Source organism: Culex quinquefasciatus, chromosome 2, assembly GCF_015732765.1.
Source record: "Culex quinquefasciatus strain JHB chromosome 2, VPISU_Cqui_1.0_pri_paternal, whole genome shotgun sequence".
NCBI classification, from domain to species: Eukaryota; Metazoa; Arthropoda; class Insecta; order Diptera; family Culicidae; genus Culex; species Culex quinquefasciatus.
The window spans coordinates 177,545,184-177,569,314 of record NC_051862.1 but is presented as its reverse complement, the minus strand read 5'-3'; the positions used below and the strand labels follow the sequence as shown (position 1 = coordinate 177,569,314).

The 24,131-nt window shown below is 36.1% G+C and overlaps 1 protein-coding gene across 3 annotated transcripts; it reads left to right on the top strand.

Moving 5' to 3' along the window:
- Nucleotides 1-13,001: 13,001 nt before the first annotated feature.
- Nucleotides 13,002-22,679, top strand: LOC6033182. Of its 3 annotated transcripts, XR_005277187.1 has the most exons (4): nt 14,175-14,340; nt 19,409-20,118; nt 20,171-20,352; nt 20,421-22,677. XR_005277187.1 is itself a non-coding variant. In XM_038253209.1 (3 exons), exons 2-3 carry the CDS (start codon nt 19,447-19,449, stop codon nt 20,240-20,242), a joined length of 744 nt encoding a protein of 247 aa, XP_038109137.1. In that variant the 5' UTR covers nt 13,002-13,297; nt 19,409-19,446; the 3' UTR covers nt 20,243-22,679. The 3 variants fall into 3 exon arrangements, 2 of the variants coding, with proteins under 2 accessions (XP_038109137.1, XP_038109136.1); XM_038253209.1 differs by lacking the exon at nt 14,175-14,340 and adding an exon at nt 13,002-13,297 and having other exon boundaries at nt 20,171-22,679; XM_038253208.1 differs by having other exon boundaries at nt 20,171-22,679.
- The last annotated feature ends 1,452 nt before the right edge of the window (nt 22,680-24,131 follow it).

Here is a 24,131-nt window from a genome sequence, read left to right as displayed (position 1 = left end):
AAATCGGTAGAAAGAAGGCAATCTTAATTTACACGTGGTGCTGATTTTTATGGCAACCAGCTGCTGCTGCCACTTTTCAAGACACGAGACAGCTGGTTTCAAGGGCCAGATGATGGAAATTTTCTCGCAAGTATGCTTGTTCTCTTGTTAGGCCATGTTTATGAGAGTTTGAAGAATGATGGGATGGATTTTATATGTACTTGTTTTAATCATGGCCTCCCATAAACAATTACGAAAAACGAAATGGAAATTTAATGCGATTGAGAGACTTTATGATAAAATCTTTCATTTAGTCTAATTTGGTCTCCTTGTGGCATCCCTTTAAGGATGCATCAAACCAAACTGTTTATCCTAAACGTAATATTACGCAAAAAGCCGGCTGCTGACGACTGGCTGTGGCGAACACAGGCCGGTTCCAAAATGAAATTTTAATTAACATCCTGCCACCATCCACCCACACACTCACATAAAGGCGGTAATGAGGGAACCAGAAATCCTTGATGTGCGAACAAATGTGAGAGGCAAGAAGCCAAAAGAGCAGACTTTTCCACGAGCAAGCTTTTGCACAAGAACGAAGTTTTCCCACGGTGTCCTAGTGTGATGAGGTGGTAGGGGGTGCGAGTGAAAACATATTCTTGCCAAGAGGCATTGTCCGGGGCTTCTTTTTTGGGGGAGGGAGGTGGCATCCCCTTTCGCACCCGCAAGTGATGGAAATTATAAAAGGTTTGCATCTTTTTATTTGTCACCATTAATAAACAACAAATGTGCTTGTTCGCTCTGTTTCACAGAGGGAAAGAGATGAGAATTGTCACTCTTGGGAGCTTTGATATCTATCTTTGATGTAATCCAGCGGGGTGCCTTGAGGGGTCTACATTACGCCCTTTTAAGTTTCTCGTGCTGAAATGTATGTTGAGTTGGAAATATTGAACTAGAAGACGGCAAATAATCTTTTTTTTAAAGTGATGGCGATTTGTTCAATTTAACCATGCGGATCAGAGTGAAGCAATTATTTTCCATTTTTTCCCGTATTTGGTAATTTTGAGCAACTTTTGGTCTACGAAAAACTTTACTGCTATTGTTTTATGCATGAATTTCTCATCTTTATTTTTTAAATGCTTGTAAGGGCCTTCTTCAAACATCCAAACATTATCTTTTGTCTATTTGGTGATTTTCATATTTTCTAATCAAGGTTTTATATCGAGTGTCATAAAAAAATTATTAAAAAAAATCATTGAAAAACTTCTACAATCGAAAGTAAGTTGAACTCTCTATTCGTACCAGTATAAGCAGTTGACTGGTTGGGATACAATATAGCTATACAAATTTATAATAAATTCCTCGAAGATTTTTTGGGAGATTAATATCTTGACTGTTTCTAAAGCAGTGTTTCTCAACCGGTGAGAACTTCCCCCAGGGATTTTTTTGCCAAAATTCTCAACACTTATTTGGCTCTTTCTTTGAAACTTTGAATCTTACAATTATTTTTTAAATTATTGTTAAATTTATGCAATTTCTTAGATAACTACAGCTTTTTACTTAGATTTTATCTTTAAAGGTATCAAAGATGTAGCTGACAAAAACTAAAAATCATATTACTTAATTTTTGTGATTTTTCCATATTGTGCAAACATGAACATAAATTCTTAAATATGTTTGCTTTAGTCATACAAAAGCTGTACTTTTGAGCAGCAAAGCAAAAAATAAATATTTATGATTATTTGTATCCAATCGATTTATTGAGAACAATAAATATTTATTCAATTTTTTTTTTTGGTTTTGATTAACATTTTAAGCATTAATAGAACCTTATTTTTTTTTGTGAATACCAAAAAAAATTCAAATCTTTGAGTATTTGTATTTTTAGCTAAAACTTGGTTTGTGCTAAAATCATATCTCCGAAACGTGTTAATGGATATTCGCAATTTTTATATATGTTAAGTAAAATATTACAAGGAATCAGGGGAAAATATTTTCAGACATGGGCTCTTTGGTCCCGAGACCTTGAAATCGGCAAATGAAATTTTCATAGGACCTTTTCAAATACTCAGCTAGTTTTTTGGACCTCAACATATTTTTCCTTAGAAGCCCAACTAATAATCTTTCTTTTGAATTGTGGCGCTCCAAAATTGGTTCAGCCGTTCCGAAGATATCATTTTTTGAAAAATGTGGTTTTTGCGAAAATTGACGAAAAACGCAATTTTTTGGACCACCTTATTTCGGATATGACCACCCTAATTGCCAAACAAAAAAATACGGCTCTTATTATTTGGCCCAAAGAACCCCCACTCCAAATTTGAGCCAAATCGGAGCACTTTTGATTTGGAGACTTCCTGTTTGACGTGGAATGGCTGTATAATTCTTATTTTTCTGGATATTAATTGCACTAAATTTGTTTCGATTGATTTTAACTTTGGGCAACGAATTACCGCGAAGGTTGAAGAAGTTACAAATCAAGAATTATCAACAACATTTTCATCTTGCATTCTTAACTTTCTAGAAAGGTTCGAAAATGTTAAAAAAAATATGGAATTTTTTCGAAACTGGGATATTGAAATGGTAATTCTGTACCTCTAATTATAGTCCTAACACTATTTTTTCCATCAGCCACACAGCAAAAAATCCGATGGTAAAATCGCATGCAAAAGCATGCACATCACCTTCGTCAAAATAAACAGTTAATATTACACACTGCATGTACAATTTGTGCAATCACAAAAAAAAGTTGCAGCCGACGGGATTCAAACCCAGCACCAACAGTAAGGACTGGCGCCTTAGCCCATTCGGCCATCAGACCGATGTAAAGTTGAAAGGATAAACGCATATAACAGCTTGACATTTCGGTCAAGTAGGTTTCCCGTACTGATGGGCTACATATTTCAGGGTGTAAAATCACATAAAATTGCATAAAATAATGCAATATTTATTTTACACCCAGGCCTTTTACACGCAGCTGGATTACTACTTTTTTAGCTGTGCATTTAATAGAACAAATTTCAATAAATCGTTAACATTTTTTTCTCAAAAATTGGCAAACGAAGTAAATATAGATTATATTGTAAAATAATGGAATCCCAAACAAATAAGATGTGTAATAGAATTCGGTAGACTGGTACACTGAAAACTATCAGTTTAAATTAATTTCAACCGTAGTAAAAATTCATCTCACAACTGATTTTGGGAGTTGATTCCGACCTCGATTGAAAATGTATTACAAAAATTGAAGCGGCCAGCCCTACTACGTTGTATTTACCGCAGAGAGGATTCTAAGGACGGATCACATTTCACAGAATCTACAGGGGAGGAGGGATGCGTGGACATACCGTACCAAACGCTCCGATTTATTTTTGCATTATTGTTGTGAAAGTTGTGATTAGTGTAATGATATACAATTAAATGTATTTAAAAAAATTAATATAATCAATAGCATTATTTTAAATAGTCAAATACCTTCATTATCGGCTGAAAAATAATAATAAATTAATTGATATAAGGTAGAAAGTACAGCACAGCATTTTTTAAGTTGAAGAAATAAAGAGATTGTAAGAAATTACAGTAAGAAAAACTTAGTAGAAAATTGTAAAAAAATGAAAATTGTGCTTGGGGCGTAATCTAACCACAAGACTTTCCAGCATACTTTCATCGGACTGGCTAGATTGAACCAATATTTTAACTTCCGATTATTCCGATAGTCAAATTCACTAATCTATTTTGACTTGTTTTTTTTTTCTTTTTTTGTATTTTGTGTTTTTCTTTAACTTTTGTACAACATTCAAACTCAAAGAAAAATAAAAATATTATTTAGGTGAGAAAAATATTGTAATTTCACAATCTGCATCATATGATTCCTGCTTGTGACATTTTTTTTGTAACAAAGAAATGTAATGTAATGTAATGATCGTAGAATTTCTCCATCAAAGAATTAACAAATTATTTATTACCCTATGTAGAAGATTTCAATGAAAATAGCTTTCGAAACCACTTCACATTGTTAGTTAGGAATCTGAATGTCCTATCCTATAAGTCTGGCAATGCTGTTAGAAACATTTTCAAGGCTCACCTGAAGTAGTTATCTATTATAAAAATTATATTTTGAACCATCCTAATGTTTATTGTAAGATAGAATAAGCCTTTAAAATTAACCGTAGATTTTTAAGACAAGTCGAAACGACTTCTAAATCTATGTTGTAAAAACACATCACATGTACAGACATAACGCATCATGATTGATAATTTTATTTCGAAACAAATCCCGTTCAATTCCGTGGCTTTCTATCTCCTCATACTATGTGCCCAACCTTATATCTCAGCTAACCATTCGAAGAGTCCATATTTTCACTAACTCACTCTGCATCATTTTAGTATGTAAGAGCACGAATTTACGAATTTTACGAGGGATATCCGAATGGTTTAGCACACTTTATCTTTTAACAACCAGCAAAACGGCAGATTGAGGAAAAGGAGGAAATGGACAAGCAATAGTTTCGATTTGTGGTTGTGGACGTGGCTGGGCGACATTCCGACCCCGAACGAGGGAGAGCTCACTATGAGTAAAGCTAGTATCACTCAAAAGACGAAATATGATTTCTCTTTGGCAGATTGACCACTGAATGCAGCAGCAGCCGCAGATTCTAGGAATTAGGAGAGGAATTTATTTGCTTTGGACTTTGGAGCAAACTGAGAGGATAGACTGTTGTACAAAGGACAGTATGAAGTCCACCAGACAACGGACTTGAATAAATAATCGGATAAAAACGCTGTCAACTCAACGAGAAGTGCATTGGATAGAACAGCAGACGACAGAATAACAAAAAACACAGTGTCCAGTCCAAACAAACGAGGGAAAATCCTCTGCACACGGTGTGAAAAGTGTGGAAAACAACGCAAAGAAAAACCCATCAAAGCTTGTTGGTTGGTTCAACTCCAGTGAGAACTCTTCTGCTAGATCGCCGGGGATCAGTTCGCCGAACCATTGACACCGGGCACACCTACACCCACACAGAAACGTACAAGTGACACGTGTACACACATACAACGTCACCAGCAGCAGCAGATACAACATGTCCCGCTCGACACAGTCATCAGGCAGCCAGAGGAGACACAGATCAAGGTAAAATATTCAATTTATGTTGTTTATCGATTACTCGAGGATTTTCGGTGTGACCCGGTGGGGGGGGGGGGGGCAGGGGGTTGGCCGGATGACGTGTCACGCAGGATAACGGACAGGAGACACGCCGGAGCGGAGTGGCCGCCCTTTCTTTGTATAGCACACACATACCGTTCCCGTGGAATAAAATATATATTGAGCCCTTCCATAAACCACGTGGAACTTTTTTGCAATGTAGGAAAAGTTTTTTTTGTGTTACGTTCAAATTTAGTGAAGATTTTTCCAAGTTTATTGAAAAATTATATGTTATTATGCTTAAAAAGTAGTTTCTCTAATTTAAACATTAGATTTTTAGAGTCACTTTAACAATTTTCACGTTCCGCGAAATTTCCGTGAAATTTAGTGTTTTGAAATTAGGGTCCCCGTGAAATATGCAATTTTTGAGCGTGAAAAATCACTAAGCCTAAACCTATGATTTTGCCGAAAACACCAAATCGATCAGAAAATCACATGCCCATTTTGTATGGACATGGATTCATCCAAATGAAAAATAAATGATAAATAAATTTTCTTGAAAAAAATGCAAAATTCCACAGAATTACGCTAGGGTTTATTATGTCTTTTTATGAATTGGTTTTTTTCCGTCAGTGTCTGTTAATAAAAGCTATGAAAAATTTAGATTTTTTTTAAATTTTGATGACTGCTAGCGTACATATTCAACTCATACTCACTACACAGTTAAAAAATTGTGTAAATTTAGATGGTGTAATTTTGAATGGTTGAATATTACCTCTTTTATCATGTAGTTTTTTTTTTCAATTAAGACTGAAAAACTTACATTATACCGAAAAAGTAGTAAAATTACACATTTTCAGAGGTAAAATTACACACTTATAAGATGAGTCAGAATTTGAGTCCGAATATTGAGGTAATATAACGTCATGAAATAAACATAGGAAATTGATTAAAATAGAGAAGCAGAATAGTGGAATGAAAAATTTTAAATAAAAGTGTTGGGTTGACCGTTACTTTAAAAATTTACATTGTAAATTCCACACCTTCACCTTCTGCTTAGTATTGTCAGTAGCAGAAAACAGTGAACCCAAGATTTTCTCAAACCCTTTTTTCCACACCACATCATTTGTTGCTCCCGTTTAATCGCGCCCATTTCCACCAGATGTCACCGTTTAAGCTTGGGAGAGCTCGGAGAGCGCACTCTCGTTCACCCTGGGAGCCCAGGGTTGTTGGTTTGGGCCAGGGGAGCTTTTTCCCAACGCAATTCCGGCGAGGGCTCCCACAAAAAGAGCTTTCATTCACAAAACCCACGTTCAACGCCGTTCACCGCGGCCATGCGCAGAACAGTGCAAAAGCAGTGCCTCCAGCCCTTTTGGAATGAGCCCAAAATTTATGGTTTGTATCCCTCTTTTTTTACGACCTAATGTTGGTCCAGTTTCGGAATCCTTTTCAAACATAACTACAGAAGAGGGAGCGATTCGGCAATCACCACCAATTACGAGTGTGGGCGATCGTAAATGACAAAGCAGTAAAATGTATGGTTATGATGGCATAACTAAAGTCTGTGGAAAAGCTCTTGTTTTTTGTTGGGGTTGGGGACAAAAGTGCTCTTTCTTGGTTTCTCTCGGATGATTTGGCCACGTTTTGGCATTTTTTTGTTGCTTCTCGGAAGGGATACTCGCCCACGCTTTGACTATTTGCAGTCATTTTCGAACCCCTCCTCAAAGATGAAGCGAAAAAAATATCAATGAAACTCGATTTTTCTTCGACTCAAGTGGCGCGTAAAGGATTCCAGGAGGTGGAGCAGCAGGACTCGACACTGCTGTCTAAATGCTCAAATTGAAAAATGGCCCCGCATCCTCCGCCGGTTTAGTATCTTTGTCAGTTGCTGTCAGTTAGCGCCCGGGTGGAAGTGAAAATTTTCATCAGGTGGGTGGGTAGTGGAAAAGGCTCTTGCTTAGAGGTTGGGCTGACTGTCTGGTTTCATTATTCAGCTGTCTTGTTGCCGAGAAGCATTCCATCTTGTTGTGTGTTTCCACGCGGCAACTGTGGCAGCGGCGGGGGTGGAAAAGCGAGAAAAAGAAAGAAAAGTTTCGCGCCCCCGCCAAGTGGAGTGGAGGTTCGCGGTAAGCTTTAAACCGAACAAAGCACGTGGTGCAAAGATTAACGGTTGCTGGGAAAATGATGATTAGTTGAGTTGAGTTCTTCGGAACTTCGGAAATTCGGAGCACTTGAATTGCTTCTTGCAAATGTTTTGATCATCACAGCCAAGATTGTGGAGGCAGGTACCTTTTGCAGCGACTCCTACTTGAACTAAAACTTCTTGAGTCACTGGGGGCACTCGCATGAGTTTTTTTTATTGCGCGTGTAGGGTAGAGTAGTCATCAATGAGACACGGGGAACAATGATAAAATGGCTATCACAAGTCGTAGTTTCAACCAATCAGGCTCATGTTTTGGGGGAAGGTTTGTCTACTGGATACAAGTCTGCCATAATAGTGGCTTTGGTTATAGACGCTCCCTTGCAAAGTTATTCATAAATGTGTGATTTTGGGGTGTAAAAGTAAATTATGCCTGAAAATTACATTTTTGCTCATAGGCTGCCAACAATACAAAAACTAATATTTCTCCAAATTTCTTTCGTCATTTCATAGGGTATGAGTTGGGCTACAATGGCCTTTCATTAGATTTGACCAAAATTGAGAATATACCCAGGATCCAGGGCTGTCTCATTGTTCCCCACTCTTTTCAGCCCATGGGTAACAATGAGACACTTCGATTTTTCTTCATTAATCTTTTCAAAATCTAGGGAAATCCTTCAAAACATGAATTGGAAGTGATTTTTGGCATATTTATTGAGTTTTGACTTCATTTAGCCAAAAATATAAAGTTATTTGGTATAAATAAATGGATTTTACAAAATATCAATACTTTTAAGTATAACTTTTGTTAATTAAAGTTTCAAGTTGACAAAATTGCTTTACAATGTTCAAGGCAAGTCACCTGCAATGGAACAATACGAAAACATGATGTTTTACTAAAAAAGTATTGATTTTCGTAGAGTGTCTCATTGTTCCCCACCTGTCTCATTGTTCCTGCCAAGTGCGTCTACAATGAGACAGTTGGATAGCTCTGGCTGTAGAGGTCGGATCGATCTCATATTTTGGTCAATGTTAGAACACATTAAAAGATAGAAAATGCAACAAAAAGCTCATTAAAACATGCTGATGAAAAAAATACAAAAATTGTTGAAAGTTAAAAAACAAAAGTGTCTCATTGATGACTACCCTACCCTATAAAAATTGCCCTGGATTTAACGGATGCAAAAATGTTGAAACGCTGTTTTCGGTCGCAGAAATTATAGTTTTGATCAAATCGAGATCTACAAATTCTAGAATCTTCGGGTTCACCTGTATTTCGATAGGTTTTTTCCTCAGGAACAATGTTTTGATACATCGAAAAATTCACAAAAATCGTTTAGTACTCGCGATTTGCGATTTACTGAAAAATTGTCAATTTACATGAAAATATCATATTTCTTTCTAAAACCAGGTAAAATGCGTTAAAATTGTCCCGCGTTTCACTTTAAGTCATAGTTAGGTTGTTGTTGTTAATTTATTTATTTCTGGCAGTTTTAACCTTCTTGGTCATTTGCCGCCTGTCATACACAGAAAAAAAAATGATGGTAATATTTATCAAGAATTGGTGACAGATTTTGCGTAAAAAAAATGATTAATTTTACCCCAAAAAATAATGAATTTTCATCAGTTTTTGATGAATATTCATCAGGTCCACAATGTTACACATTTTTTATGTAACATTACTCAAAAAAGGAGGAAATATTCAACCTACCAAATTTTTAACATTCCAAGATTCAACTTTTTTTCTGTGTAGTTAGGAGTCCTACCAATAATGTTCTGTATTCATATTAATCCAGGAAGTCGCCATTTGTATTGGCATCATGCTTAAGTTGAAAGAAATAAATGTTTTGCTTGATTTTTTTTACGAATTTCATTTTCAAAAATCTATCTAAAAAAAATTTGACACCAAAACCAATACCATCACCTTGTTGGTATTAATTTTCTGAACAATTTTGCTTTTAACAATTAGTTTTTCACTTCAGTGGCAAGACACAGCCATTTGAGTAAAATAAAAATGGCGAATTTTCAAAATCCCCTGTGAAAACTCAAGCTTATCACTTACACCACTGTTTCAGCTACTGCCAGCATTTTATGTGTTTCCAAACCTTTTGCATTGTTTTATAAACAGCAAATTACAAGCAAAATCCGATAGTTGAAGACTCATCAAGCACACAGCTTTTTGCTATATACCTGTTGAAACCGCATGCGATCGTTGAATTCACAGCATCTCCTTCAAGCATGACGGGATTTATATTTTTTGTGTTAGTAGGATAAAATATTGGCCTTTCAATGCCTCCCGCGCTACGAAGCTATGAGGAGGACTTTTATAATAGACCTCGGCGTGCCTTCCGAGCAACGATGCTATGAGAAGGTCTTTCTTATTTACACATCAAAACACTCACGAACAGTTACACAGAAAAAAAAATCATGGTAATATTACATTTGGGAAGGGGTACATCTTTTATGTCAGAAAAAATGTGTTATTTTACCTTTGGAAATGTGTAATTTTCCCACTTTTCTGGTGTAATGCCACTTTTCAGTCTAAATTGAGGTAAAATTAAATCATAAAAGAGGTAATATTCAACCTTCCAAAATTACAGCTTCCAAGTTTACATTATTTTTTAATGTGTATTTCAATACTAAATACTTGTAATTATGCATCACGATTATCAAGAGGACTTAAACCGTCAGCGTGCCTTTCGATCAACGATGATATAGAAAGGACTTTTTAACAGAAATTTCACTTTGAACACTTAAACATCATTTCATATTTTAGTACAATAATTCACACGACGTCGTTCCTCCCGATCAACGATGATATAGGAAGGACTTTTTTGATTATACTAAGCAATTAGCATTACACTTTTTTTTTTCTTTTTCACATACAATGTCGATGCACAAACTGAACTCACAAATCATTTCAGCAAAATATCTAGCTCTAATCACCAAAAAAAAAATGATGCCGAAAACACGAAAAATCCGGCACAGCATCCGCGTGCATTCACTTCCTCCAATTTGAACGCATTTTACCAGGTTTTAGAAAGAAATATGATAGAGCAATTCCAGCCCAAAACAGGAATTTTTCAGGTACTTTTTTCTCGACCCTCTCCGATTTCAATGAAACTTTGTAGACATGTTATCCTACGCTTATATACTTATGGGAAATTGGACGAGCTTTCCGGTAAAAATATTTTCGAGATTGAAAAATCAAGTCTGTCATATAGAAATTGCAAAAAAAAAAAACATTAAAAACCCTATTTTTTCAACATTTTTATTTTTAAAACCGCTGTAACTTCACAAGGATTGGACTTAGGACAGTAGTCAATTTGGAGACTTTTATGTAAAATTGTCTGGAAAATCGATTCCCACTATCGGTTTGTTAAAATTTTGACGTTTAGAGCACTTTTCAAAAAAACCGTTTCAGTAAATGATTTTTGTATTTTTTTAGGTGAGTTGCTCCATCCTGCATTTTTCTTGAGTCTTTTTGTATTATTTTAGGCTATCTTCACAAAAATTTTGAACGAAAAAAAATCGTGGGCTTCCCCTCAAATTCGACTTTTAAACTTAAAAATCGAAAAATCTCGTAAAAGTAGAGTGTTTTTTTCTTTCAGTGTATTTTTTTCGGAAAACCCGTCAAATTTCCTACAAGTTTGTCTCTGACCACTTTTTGATACGATGCAACGGCTTCGAGATACAGAAATTTTTAAATTCCAAATTACAAAAATATTTAAAACACTTACGCCCTTCTCAATTGTCATTATCGAGTTGAACTGGCTCCATATACACAAAAATGGTTTATATAAGCGTAGGATAACATGTCTACAAAGTTTCATTGAAATCGGAGAGGGTCGGGTACAACCGATTCCCCATTTGGCATGGAATTGCTCGATATTTTAATGAAAACATTAAATTTTTCGGTAAATCGCAAATCGCGAGTTCTAAACGATTTTTGAGAATTTTTCGTTGTATGAAAAAATTGGGTTCCTGAGCTATAAAAATATCAAAATCGGGGTGAGCCCGAAGGTTTCCATCACATAGTCTTTTTTTTAAGACACACTACTAGACATCCTTACAAAAATCTAGAAAAAAATCGTCTTGGTTGAGTTATGGCCGAGATAAAGCGAGTTGAAGTTACCGTTCCGACTTTTTTAAGGTTTTAGCGTCCGTGTAAGTTTTGATATGCGTTGGGTGTTACAGTGCAAAAAATAAACTCTTGAATTTACAAGTTCTAGTAAATCTTACAAATCATGATGGTGAAAAGAAACCAAAATTTTAAGTTTTTACAATATGGTTGAATGAGTATTAAATGATCGGGAGTTTTTATACATTTCGGAAGCAATAACATTTTTTGAGCTAAAAAAAATCACAAAACTGTGTATTTTTGACAAAGATATTTTTTGGTTATGTTTTAAATAATAATGTGAAAACCCTGTTTTTTAATTTTTATTTCCATTTTCAAATTGCATGGAAAATTCCCAAATTCTTCGATTTGCGTGAAACTTTGTCCAAAGGGGTAATGTTGGTCCCTGATCTCAATCCGAGCATTTTTTTTATATCTCATGACGGACCCCTTTTAATTATAAACATTCGAAAAAAGATGCGATTTTCAATCATTTTCAGCCTGAAATTTGGTGTCAAATGGACTTTTATGTAAAATTCGACGTCCGTTTTGTATACCCAAAAAAAAAAAAACGAAAAAAAGTTACTTAATCCACCCTAAGGTTTATAACTTTTGATAGGGTTGTCTGATCTTCAATGTTTTTGACTCGTTAGAAAGATCTTTTAAATACCTTTCTAAAAATGTATAGCATAACAGGTTTGCTTACAAAAACAACCCTTTTTACAATCTTCCGGACTTTTGTTAAAACCGTTTTTTAGCATAACTTTTGAAGTACTTTGCAGAACTTCATAACATTAACTAGGGTCTTGTGGGACCCCAAGACGGATCTAATGAGACCAGAATGGTCCAAATCGGTTCAGCCAATCAAGAGATAATCGAGTGCATTTTAATTCGGTGCACAGACTTACAGACATACACACGCACAGACATTTGTTCAGAATTTGATGCTGAGTCGATATGTATACGTGAAGGTAGGTCTAGGAGGTTAAATTAAGAAGTTCATTTTTCGAGTGATTTTATAGCCTTTCCTCAGAAAGGTGAGGGATGGGATATTTAATGTACATTTTGAATCTGCAATAACCCAGAAGGGTAATTTTTTATTAAGAACATTTTGTGTTTTTTTTTTGCAAATTAGCAGTTTTATTTTTTAGAGTGTAACAATGTTCTTGAAAAATACAGAGACAAAAAAATTGTGTTTAAACATTATGAAATTGGCGAGTTACCGTGATTTTACCATAAAAGTTGTATTATTATGATAGATAAACTAAATATGTCAAGCTACATTTTTGAATGATGTTTTTATGGGTTTTTTCTTTACCGACAAGGAAAATAAAGTGAATACCTTTCAGACAAAGCAATAAGTAGTAGAATACGATTCCAGAAAAGGGCCAACTGTAGCGAATTCTGTGTACCTAGTTGTATTCTTTGTCCAAGAAGGGAAACACTTTTGTGTCGCAGTTTTTCCGTACGTGCACAAACCGCTCCTTCGTAGGGCTGGTGCGGGGTGGTGGTGGATTCGAGCATTTTTCCGCGCGTGGGACGAAATGAATTATGGCTGAAGAAGAGGATGTGCCGTCCTGGTGTTGGTGAGCTGAGCAGATACTCATTCACAAGGCGATGAGCAACTGTAGGTATATCTCGGACGGTGGATTTTGGAGTTTGCTGTTCAAATATTAACGCGCTTGGGACAGGTTTAGTTCGGCTGCAGAGGCCGGTGTGTTAGCTTGTGCTTTATTGGAAAAGTTGAGTGGCGATACCCAGTGCGGGGGGAGTAATCCGCAGTTATGAGAAATAAAATGTGATTGATTAATGAGTTTGATCGACTGGTTGTTTCGTGCACACGTTTGAACTGAATTTTATGGGTGCGCGATAAGGAATCATGCCTCGATACATGTGTAGATTAGCTACTGTTAGAGAGGTGAGTAGCATTTGTTTTTTTGTGTGTTATAGAAAGTTCTACAAATCAAACAGATATCCATGTGTTGTCAACCAAATTATCATGCATCAATTTTAATAAAAATTCTAAAGGTATTTCACAATATCGTTCCCGTTTGATTTTAGAAGCGACCAAGATTGGCAAATAAGATCCAAAATATTTGCAACGAAGAACAAAATGCTTATGAAATTCAAATTTTCCGTTTATAAATTGAAGGCAAGCAATTAAAATATCTATTTAAAAATAAATGAATAGGCATTCTTAAACGTATAATTGAACAGTTCTTTTTATCATGGTCAAGTTTGGTAAGGTTGTTGTTACAATCACAACACAAACAAAAAAGATTTTTTTTTTTTTAAATTCTTATATTTACACAAAATGATCAGTGACAGGATTAATTTGTTTTTATTAAACTGAAGTTGCAATACCAATAAACAATTTTTAGTTTCAAATTTATGAACTGAATTATTTTTAACATTTCTAAATTATAGTTTAACCCAAAGCAAAAAATAAGGCATACAAATTACAACCTAATATTATAGAAATTTTAGGTCAAAGCAAAAAATCCTGAACGAATTGAGTTAATGTACTAGAATGATCCAAATTTGGTTGGAAATTTGTTTTTATTTTTGGTGAATCGTTAGATTTAATCTCATCGAGATTGTAGAGGATTTAATTATTTTGAAAATTTATTATGTATCCATTCTAATGTATTTATTTGCTGAATTTAAACATAAACCAAAATTAGTTTATATTTTCCCACAATCCAACAATTTTCACTTCACGCCTGCGCCCTTATCACGCTCCTAACAACAAACAAACAAACGAAAAAACACGTGAGAGAGCGGAAAAGCTTCCATTTTCCATGCTTAGCTTTCGTCATCATCGAGAGAAAGAGAGTGCAAGTTTTGGGGCCACAATTTTCCACGGTTTCGGCTTATCGCACTGCCAGTCCAAACTCTCCGCGACAGTCTCTTGTCGGTCCTCCAGTCAGTCACAGGCCCAGCTCTGCGAACGCGTTAAAGGTCAGTGGGGGAAATTCGGAAAAATTGCTTTGAGGGTGGGTTGGTGAGTGTTAGTGTGTGGGTTTACCGAAAGGGATTTTGATATTTAGAGTTTGAGCTTTTTATTGTGATAATTGATGGGAAACGAATGAAGAATATCGCTGTATGATGCAATCAGTAGAAGTGATCCTGGAAAAAATAATAAATTGGTGAAAAGTTAGAAGTCATCTGTCAACAGAGGAATATCGATCTGTTTTTCGTGCTGACGTGGGAGCTGAAAGTGACGAAACTCTCTCGTTTGGCGTTTTGAGAGTCGATGTCGTGGGGGAGGTGGGGGACGATGTTGAATGTTTTTCTTGTTTTTGCTACATTTGAGAGGTTGAAAAATAATGCATCTGGTTATGATACGCTTGAAAAGTTCTGATTGCATCCGTTCCATTGACGTCACCACAACTCCAAGGATATTGGTTGCTTCCTACGCAGTGAGTTTCCAGGAAATGTTGTACAACTGAAAATCACAATATTGTGGAAATTGTTACAAACCAATCAACAGGTAGTAGAAAATAACAAATTTCATAAATTTTTCAAAGTAACTCAACAAATCTACAATTCAAAAATTTATACCCTAGAACCATTCTCATTGATATATCGCTGAAAAGGGTTTCAAGGGTGGTGGGCATTTTTCGGCACCACGAGCTGTTTCCATTTTCCATTCATAAGATCGCCTACGTGGAGTAGCTCTCCACTCTCCCAGAATTCAATTTTGTCAACGTCATCAAGCCGTTGAAACCTGAATCCTTCCGTAGCGGCGCGGTGGTGACGTGAGAGGTGAGATTTATCATGCCAGATGGTTTGTTCGTCCGGTAGAGCGGCACGTGAGATCTATTAGTTTTCCACCCACGCTTTTTGGTTCTTGGAACGTTTTCCAGGCTAAAAGCTTATCGATAGCGAAATGTGGTGCGATAAGTGGCAGTCACACTTTGGGCGAATTAGGTGCTAAGCCAAGAGTAAGTCGGTGTAAGTCGTGGGGTTTTCCCATTTCCAGTGTGATCATTGAAGGGTTTTTCCATTCGACAATGGGAATTATTTAGGACGTATTAATACTCACATAGAAAAAATATTAAATCAAATATTTCGAATTTGATTTTTTTCAGATTAATTTGCTAGATATAAAAAGAAATAAAAAATATTGCTTTTAATGTTTAATATTCTTATGGCTATTTTGCGCTAGTTAATACATTTATCATAAACTTTGGAAAAATGACTTAGTTGTTCTTCAAATCCGGACTAAGGAAGACCCATACATGGCCCTTGAATGCTTCAACTTTTTTAGAATCTGAGAATTTTGAGACGATAGAAGGGGAGACTTTGACCCAAATTGGTCGTGACAAATCATGTACCCCTAACTGAAATAAAATAGGTTGGTAGTCTTAACAGCAGCAGTTTATTTTAAAGCTTTTCAAGTGATCGGGGTTAAGCGTCTATTCCGCAGGCTGGTCTGGGTTCATTCCCCGGTTGGCCCAAAAATTGTGAATAAGATTTATTTATGTAAATTTTAATAGTTTTTATTTCGAATAGCCACATTTTTTCGTTTGCAATGAACAACTCTGGTAAACTTCACATATTTGTGTTCTCTGATTTTGAAGCTATTTTGTAATGCTTGAAAAGTACTTGCAAAGATCTTTATTTTCAAAATGAAGAAATTGATTACATTTACAGTTTTTTTAAGCTAAATTTTACTATTTAACACGATGTGTTTCCTAGAACAAACTTAAGACAAAAAAATCAGCAAGTCTGATATTTGGCACCATGAAAGAAGGGCTCTTTCCCGTCATTTTGCGGGGTCCGGCGAAATATTTTGTGGAGGGGTCTAGAGCAACTTTTTTTCAAGATTTTTTTTCGATTTCATAGGATTTTTCTTCAGAAAAATCGATGAAAATCGATGGGTTCATGTTCATATCCATCAAATTTGTTATGAATATGCCTCAAGAGACTCTACAGTGTAGAGTCTACATTATATATTTGACCTCCAACAAAAAGTTTTCAAACCAAATTTACCAGATTTCTAGCTTTCTTTGAAATAACCCCAAAATCCAAGCTGGAAACCTCAATACGACCGGATAAAAATCTTCTATTAGTACAATTTGTCATGAAAATACAGTAATAGATTGCCTGGAGACAAATTCGAGCATAAAACACTGCTAAACTGAGAGTATTGAATTTAAAAGCTATTTATTACAAAAAAGGTTCCCAAAATTATTTTTTTAATCCTCTGCCATATAACACTATGAAATTTTAAAACATTTTCGAATCAATCACATTGTAGAGAACAGTTTTCTGAACAATTTTCATAAAAAAGTATCAATTTTGGTTCAAGATAAGCAGAGATCTGGGTGCAGAATAGTGGTTCGCAAAACGGCCTCAATTTAGAACTGTCAAAGCGGAACCAATTTACTGTTCGCAAAATGATACCAAGACGTGGCAAGTATTGTAATCAATCTGTAATTTATTTTGTCGGTGGTGTCGAGCTTTTGAGTTTTTCGAAGTAAACAAATCTTAAAAAGAGGGTAGAAATCGAGATTGGGTGAATTCGTCGCTAGCATTTTAATAAGCGCTATGTCTCACGCAAAACCTACGTTTATGACACTTTTTGAAATGTTAGCGACGAATTGTCAATAACTATGAATGACACATGCCAAATAATATTGAATAATCTTACTCCAACATTATCACTGCGCTTCAAAGATACACAACACAGTACAACAAGATCTTGTCTCTGAGATGAGTATATGTGTTCCTAGTAGAATTTTGCCAGCTGAATCCGAATCCGGGTCCAGAATTGCTCCAAATGGTCCCAATTTTGAGATAAACCCGTTTGAAATGTTAGTTTAGGCCAAAATTAGCTACTCTTTCGACTATTTTACAAAAGAACTATTGAATAAACAACTAAACCAATACATGTATCTTAAAGTTCACGTTTTCCCCTTTCAGAAACACCCCTGGTTTTTAAAATTTGATTATTTCTACGCATATTTATAGCCATTTTAAAATTATATTTTCAGTTGGTTCTCATTCAAGTTTTTCCAACTTGCATGCAAGTCAAATTCTAATTTTAAAATGGCTATAAATATGCGTAGAAACAACCAAATTTTAAAAACCAGGGGTGTTTGAGAAAGGGGAAAACGTTAACTTTAAGATACATGTATTGGTTTAGTTGTTTATTCAATAGTTCTTTTGTAAAATAGTCGACAAAGTAGCAAATTTTGGCCTAAACTAACTTTTCAAACGGGTGTATCTCAAAATTGGGACCATTTGGAACAATTCTGGACCCGGATTCGGATTCAGCAGGCAAAAATCTACTATGAACACATATTCTCGTCTCAGAGACAAGAAACATTTGATTTTTTGTTGAACTGTGTAATTTATTTTGTCGGTGGTGTCGAGCTTTTGAGTTTTTCGAAGTAAACAAATCTTAAAAAGAGGGTAGAAATCGAGATTGGGTGAATTCGTCGCTAGCATTTTAATAAGCGCTATGTCTCACGCAAAACCTACGTTTATGACGCTTTTTGAAATGTTAGCGACGAATTGTCAATAACTATGAATGACACATGCCAAATAATATTGAATAATCTTACTCCAACATTATCACTGCGCTTCAAAGATACACAACACAGTACAACAAGATCTTGTCTCTGAGATGAGTATATGTGTTCCTAGTAGAATTTCCAGCTGAATCCAATGGTCTCAATTTTAGATACACCCGTTTGAAATGTTAGTTTAGCCAAAATTAGCTATTTTTCGACTATTTAAAGAACTATTGAATAAACAATAAATCAATACATGTATCTTAAAGTTCACGTTTTTCAGAAATACTCTGGTTTTTAAAATTTGATTATTTACGCATATTTATAGCCATTTTAAAATTATATTTTCAGTTGGTTCTCATTCAAGTTTTTCCAACTTGCATGCAAGTCAAATTCTAATTTTAAAATGGCTATAAATATGCGTAGAAACAACCAAATTTTAAAAACCAGGGGTGTTTGAGAAAGGGGAAAACGTTAACTTTAAGATACATGTATTGGTTTAGTTGTTTATTCAATAGTTCTTTTGTAAAATAGTCGACAAAGTAGCAAATTTTGGCCTAAACTAACTTTTCAAACGGGTGTATCTCAAAATTGGGACCATTTGGAACAATTCTGGACCCGGATTCGGATTCAGCAGGCAAAAATCTACTATGAACACATATTCTCGTCTCAGAGACAAGAAACATTTGATTTTTTGTTGAACTGTGTTACAGATTGATTACAATACTTGCCACGTCTTGGTATCATTTTGCGAACAGTAAATTGGTTCCGCTTTGACAGTTCTAAATTGAGGCCGTTTTGCGAACCACTATTCTGCACCCAGATCTTAATGTTCTCGGAAAAATACACCGTGTTTAATGTTTTTCTGGTTAAATTACATTGAATTTATTTATGGCTACCTTGCTTACTCATTCTAAAAATATCAATTCAAGAAGTTAAAACTGTTAGAAATTTTATTTTAGTTTTCTTTTGTACATTTGTAGCTAACAATCCAAGTTTTTTTTTCAAATAATTCACATTTTTTTGTTTCCTGTGTAACTTTTTCAACCAAAAAATTTACTAGTGAGAATTTGCAAATTGAACGAAGATAGGACCGAGTCCTTAACCTGCCAAACATACGAGAATTTCCACAATCTCAAATGCAAACTCTCACAAAATTTACCAAATCTCAGTCCTTAGAAGGGGATAACAATAGTTCAAATGAAACTAAAATGATGCTCAAGTACAGATCAACCTCTTTTTAGATTACTCTTAAACTATACAATATTTTTGCAAGCTTCATAAAGCGTTTTGTTCCCCCTTTTTCTCGAGCTTGGGAGTTTAGGTGTTAATGTCCCCAACACAAATCTTCAAACAGAATTTAGTTACATTGAGAGGAGTCTGAGTTATTGCAAAAATCGTAAATAAAGATGGTGAACCAAACTTACCCCATTACCCAGACCCATTGTATCCCGTTGACGGTAATCCAGAATTCTTTTACTAAACAACTATTTTTGTCCTTGCAGGAGTAACCCCGGTGCCTCTCCGTGAGCACCCATTCAGGATGTATTTCTTTTTTGTTTTGGCCTCGCTGATGGTTGCCGGTGCGCCAGGGGCGCTGGCATACCTATCAGCGGGCTTGAAGGATCAGCTACTGTCGGACGTGCTGTTGCGTGAGATAGTGGACCGGATGGGCAAGGACATCGCCGATGCGGCCGACTCGTACATCGACCCGATGGATGAGTTCCCGGGCCGGCTGGCGATGATGGCCCGCGCTAGCAAGGACCTGGAGTCGGAACAGCTGGACTACGATGCGCTGCTGGAGGGTAATCCGAACCCTTCCCAGCGGGACCAGGAGTTCCTGCAGCACAGCTCGCTGTGGGGTCACCAGTACGTGTCCGGCGGTGCAGGGGAGGGTCCCCAGCGGCCAAAGCCGCAGGTCAAGACCGACGCCAGCTTGCCAGCGTACTGCAACCCGCCGAACCCGTGCCCCGTGGGATACACCGAGGACCAGGGCTGCACGATGGACTTTGAGAACACGGCGGCGTTCAGTCGGGAGTACCAGGCGGCTCAGGACTGCATGTGCGACGGCGAGCACATGTTCAACTGTCCGGCCCCGCAGCAAAGCGAGTCCGGCTCTGGGCCGATGGACTCGGATCTGGAGAACTTTATCGCGCGTCAGTTCCACACCCAGGAGCACAAGAACCTGGTCGCGAAGAAATTCCACGTGAAGAAGGTTTGTTAAGTGAGTTCTAGGTGTTACTCAGTTCTAATAATCTTTTTTGCAGAGCTCCAACCCATTCTTGGAAGGTGAGAAGCTCCCGATCGCGGCCAAGAAGGGCTTCCACGTGAAGTTCTAAGCGGGCAGGACTCACGCAACAGTAGCGGCTCGACAATCGGAGCTCCCGGAACATCACCGATGACGGACACCAGGCGCACCCACAACGGACTACGGCACAAGTACATCTAGGTATATATATTTATACTTGTAACTTTTTCTTATGCATACAGCTGTAAATTACACTTACACTTTTGTAGTGGCTAATGCAAACATAACTACTACTACTACCAGTAGAATAGCGAAAGTTTCCCCACACAAACAACAACAACAAAAAAACAAACAAAATTTCCAGTCTTCTGAACAATCTTGAGCATCATTTTCCCTGCGAAATTTTCGAATCTTCGAATCGATGAGAACATGCGGCACCATGCCGAAGCACTAATTGTGTGCTATTTGAAACAAACAAACAAAATATTACTCTTTTGTTGGTGTTTAGCAGAGTAAGGAATTTATGGTAAGTTTTACTGTTCCAGGAACAACAGCTAAATAGTGGACGTACTCCAGAAATATCTGATGATAGAGATAATTGTACTAACCGTCTCATACTTATTCAGAATATTGTTCGAAACACACAACAGCCATACAGAGAATAACTGAACTCTTCTAAGGAGAACAAGTCAGAACAAGCAGCAGAAGAACCGTATATGAGGAGGCCCCAAATTCTGCAAATTTGAGGAGATTCTACGAACGACTTGGAGCTCGAACGTATCAGTTCGGGTGGGCTTTCGAGCAGCCCGAAACGTTTCATTCGAGCACCAAGCTCGGTTCGTAGCACACTCCAAGAAGCGAAAGCTATCCGCGGTGTTGGAAAGCTTTTATGCTGGGAAAGTGGTATGAAACATGAAAGCTCTCCGTTTGATATGAAACGTACACTTTTAGAGACATATCATGGAAAACATAAAAAGCTTCATCTAAGAAATAATTAAATGATGTGTGAGCCGACGATACCTCTGGCGGACAGGACAGACGCCGTCCCGGAAGTGGTTGACAACTTTTGAACGCTGCCGAAAAGCTCTCGACCCTGCGGGAAATGGTGCAGTTCTTCCGTTCGGAGCTTATGTATAAACGTAACCGGAAACGAACCCGAGGCAACTTCGGTTCGTGCTCCAAAAGTAGTGAGCTGTAAAATGCTTTAAAAGTAACCTGAAAGCTTAAACTTGATGATATAAATATACAAAATGAGGCATTTATTTTATCACGACACTTGAATCTATATGTAATGTATATGAAACCCCTAAAAAAACAACACAAATCATGTTATTTTTAAACATTTTAACGCAATGAAGTGCAACCACACCTTCATTCGGACACAGAGAACAAAGAGAACAAAACTACGTTTAGACGGCAAAAACTAAATGCAATCAAACAGCAAATTTGGTTGAAACCAACAGAGAATAACGACCACAACCAATAAGAACGAGTGTAAAGAAACTTGAACCAAAAAGAAAAAAAAAAAAACAAGTCAACCCAATCAGACTAGAAATTTGACTATAACTTCTTCGCGCGAGTGTGTATGTTTGGAAGCAAATTGGCCTTTGGTTCGTGGAATTCTGGCCACCAATTTTCCATCCCGGGGGCGAACCGAACCAAAGGTCAATCGAAAACGTACAGAAAATAACAACAACAAAAAAACATTGACACAAACAAAAGAAATCAAAGGCTCAGCCAAAGTAAAAGTGTTTTCCAACTAAAAAAAATATGGGCTAGAGCAGATAAATTTCGAATGATAAGAATTAGAATAGAGAAAAAAATACACAGACAATATGCAAAAAAAACTTGAGCAAATGAAAAAAAATTAATGACTTAAAAAGCTACAGATTAAAGTAACACAACAAACTAATCATCTTTGGGCTAAATTTCAACGATAAAGTTCTGAGTAATGAATCTAGCTAAACAGTCTCTAAACTAGTGGATAACCAATTCCAGTGGATAAAATTGTAATTGAGATAACCAGTGCATTGATAACATCTGGATGAGAGCATATTTATTAATTAATAAAAAAAATCAAAATACAGTTCGTCAAAGAAAGCAACAACTGCTCTTAAATCAAGAGAAATTGAAGTTTAATAAGATCATCTCAATTATTTCACAGTTAGTTTAAACTACTATTATTTAAGACAAATTGTTTGGTTCCTTGAAAACACAAAAAAAAAACACAGATAACATCATTGTGTGCATACGTTATGAAGACGATAACCATTCCAAAATTAGTACCATTTAATGGAAGCATATACACAAATATATATATTTATTGAAATCCTTGTCTCAAAATTTCAACTATCAAATTACACAGAAAAAAAAACAAAACAAACAAAAATATATATATTATATTCCACAACCAAAACTCTATGATCGCATAGAACAAAATAAACAAATCAATGAGTGTAGTATTTCTGCAAGGTTGGCGTTTTTCTTTTAAGTTTTCTGGTTTTCCGAAATAAAGTGTGTTGTACAGAGAAGCGGAGCACGTTGTGTGATTTGTGTTCGAATTCATCAAATCAAGTCGAATGAGCTTGGGGGTTGTTTGGTTTCTTTCGAGTTGTCTTAGCTGAGGGGTTTTAAAAGTATCAAAAGAACATAATTCTCTTCAATTATCATAATCAAATCCATATTATTTACTGTCCATACTCGATTATCCGAAGCCGTGATTATCCAAAGTTTCGATTATCCGAAGGTTTGTATGAAACTTCAGATAATCGGATCAGGACAAAAATATTTGTTTTGTATTATATAATTTTCATACTTTTTACATCAAATTCGAGTTCTGCGACCGCATTTTAGTCAAATTTGAATATTTGATTGTCTTTAAAATAAAAAAAAAATCAAAATTTTCTTGCCGCCATTTTGGCCGCCATCTTGGATGAATATCCCTGACTTAAAGCGGGTTCAAAACACCCGAAAACCAAAAAATTGAAAATGTTGTTTTTGCAATTCCGTCGTGAAACTACTTACTTTTCCTGTCATTCTTGAACGACGGAATAGCCTACTTTTCTGTACCAAAAATAACAGTATCGAATAGCAACATTTTTCAAAATATATGCTGAAAAGTTCTACTTTTCAGCACTGAAATGGGTGCTGAAAAGTTGAACTTTTCAGCACTTGTTTCGAAAAGTAACACTTTTCAATATTTTTTTGATTTAAACGATTTATTGACAAAATACATGAAAATTTGACTTTAAATTTCACTCAATGGGTGGTTTTCGGAATTGCAAAAAATGTTGTATGGAACTCGTTGCAAAACTTGATTTTTTCAGCACGAGTCGTACATTTATCCAACGAGGTTCACCGAGTTGGATAAATACGACTCTTTGTGCAACTTGTTGCATAAACTACTATTATAGGATCTTTAAAAAACTCTAGAACTGATTCTGAAAGTGTCGAATTCCCCTTTTAAAAATATTAGGAAAAAGTTGTAACTGTGCAAAGTTTCCTGCATAGTGTCAAAAATATATTCAATAAAAAATATGTTGTGAATGAAAAGATAAGGAGAGGGACCACTAACATTTAAGGTTTCAAGTATATGTCGTCTGTTCTATCTTGTTACAACGACTATTTCGGTCGGAAATGAATTAATTATGACGTTTTATTCAACTCAACGGAAATTCGCTTTCATTTTCTGGATATCGCAATACATACTTGTGACACAGACCATTTCTCATAAAAATGATCGTGCTATCTTGGTGAACAATTCGATCATCTTTTACTCCGTAATCATAAGTTTTATTGCAAAAAAATTACTGCTATATATTACCGGTGCTAAGAATAAAAAGAAACCCCTTACTCCTCCCCAAGCACCGGGAATTTGTAGCGGGGGTAGGGACACTTCGTATAGACGCCCTTGCTCTAATCACGAAGTAAGTATTGGCGAATTATCTTGTCATCATATTGTTACAAAATGAAACAAAACA

Bases quoted from the DNA above. Each gene is read 5' to 3' on its own strand.
- LOC6033182 (XM_038253208.1), top strand. From the start codon at position 14,181: ATGCTTAGCTTTCGTCATCATCGAGAGAAAGAGAGTGCAAGTTTTGGG. The intron at 14,341-19,408 runs GTCAGTGGGGGA...TTGTCCTTGCAG, and splicing joins GCTCTGCGAACGCGTTAAAG to GAGTAACCCCGGTGCCTCTC. The intron at 20,119-20,170 runs GTTTGTTAAGTG...TCTTTTTTGCAG, and splicing joins AGAAATTCCACGTGAAGAAG to AGCTCCAACCCATTCTTGGA.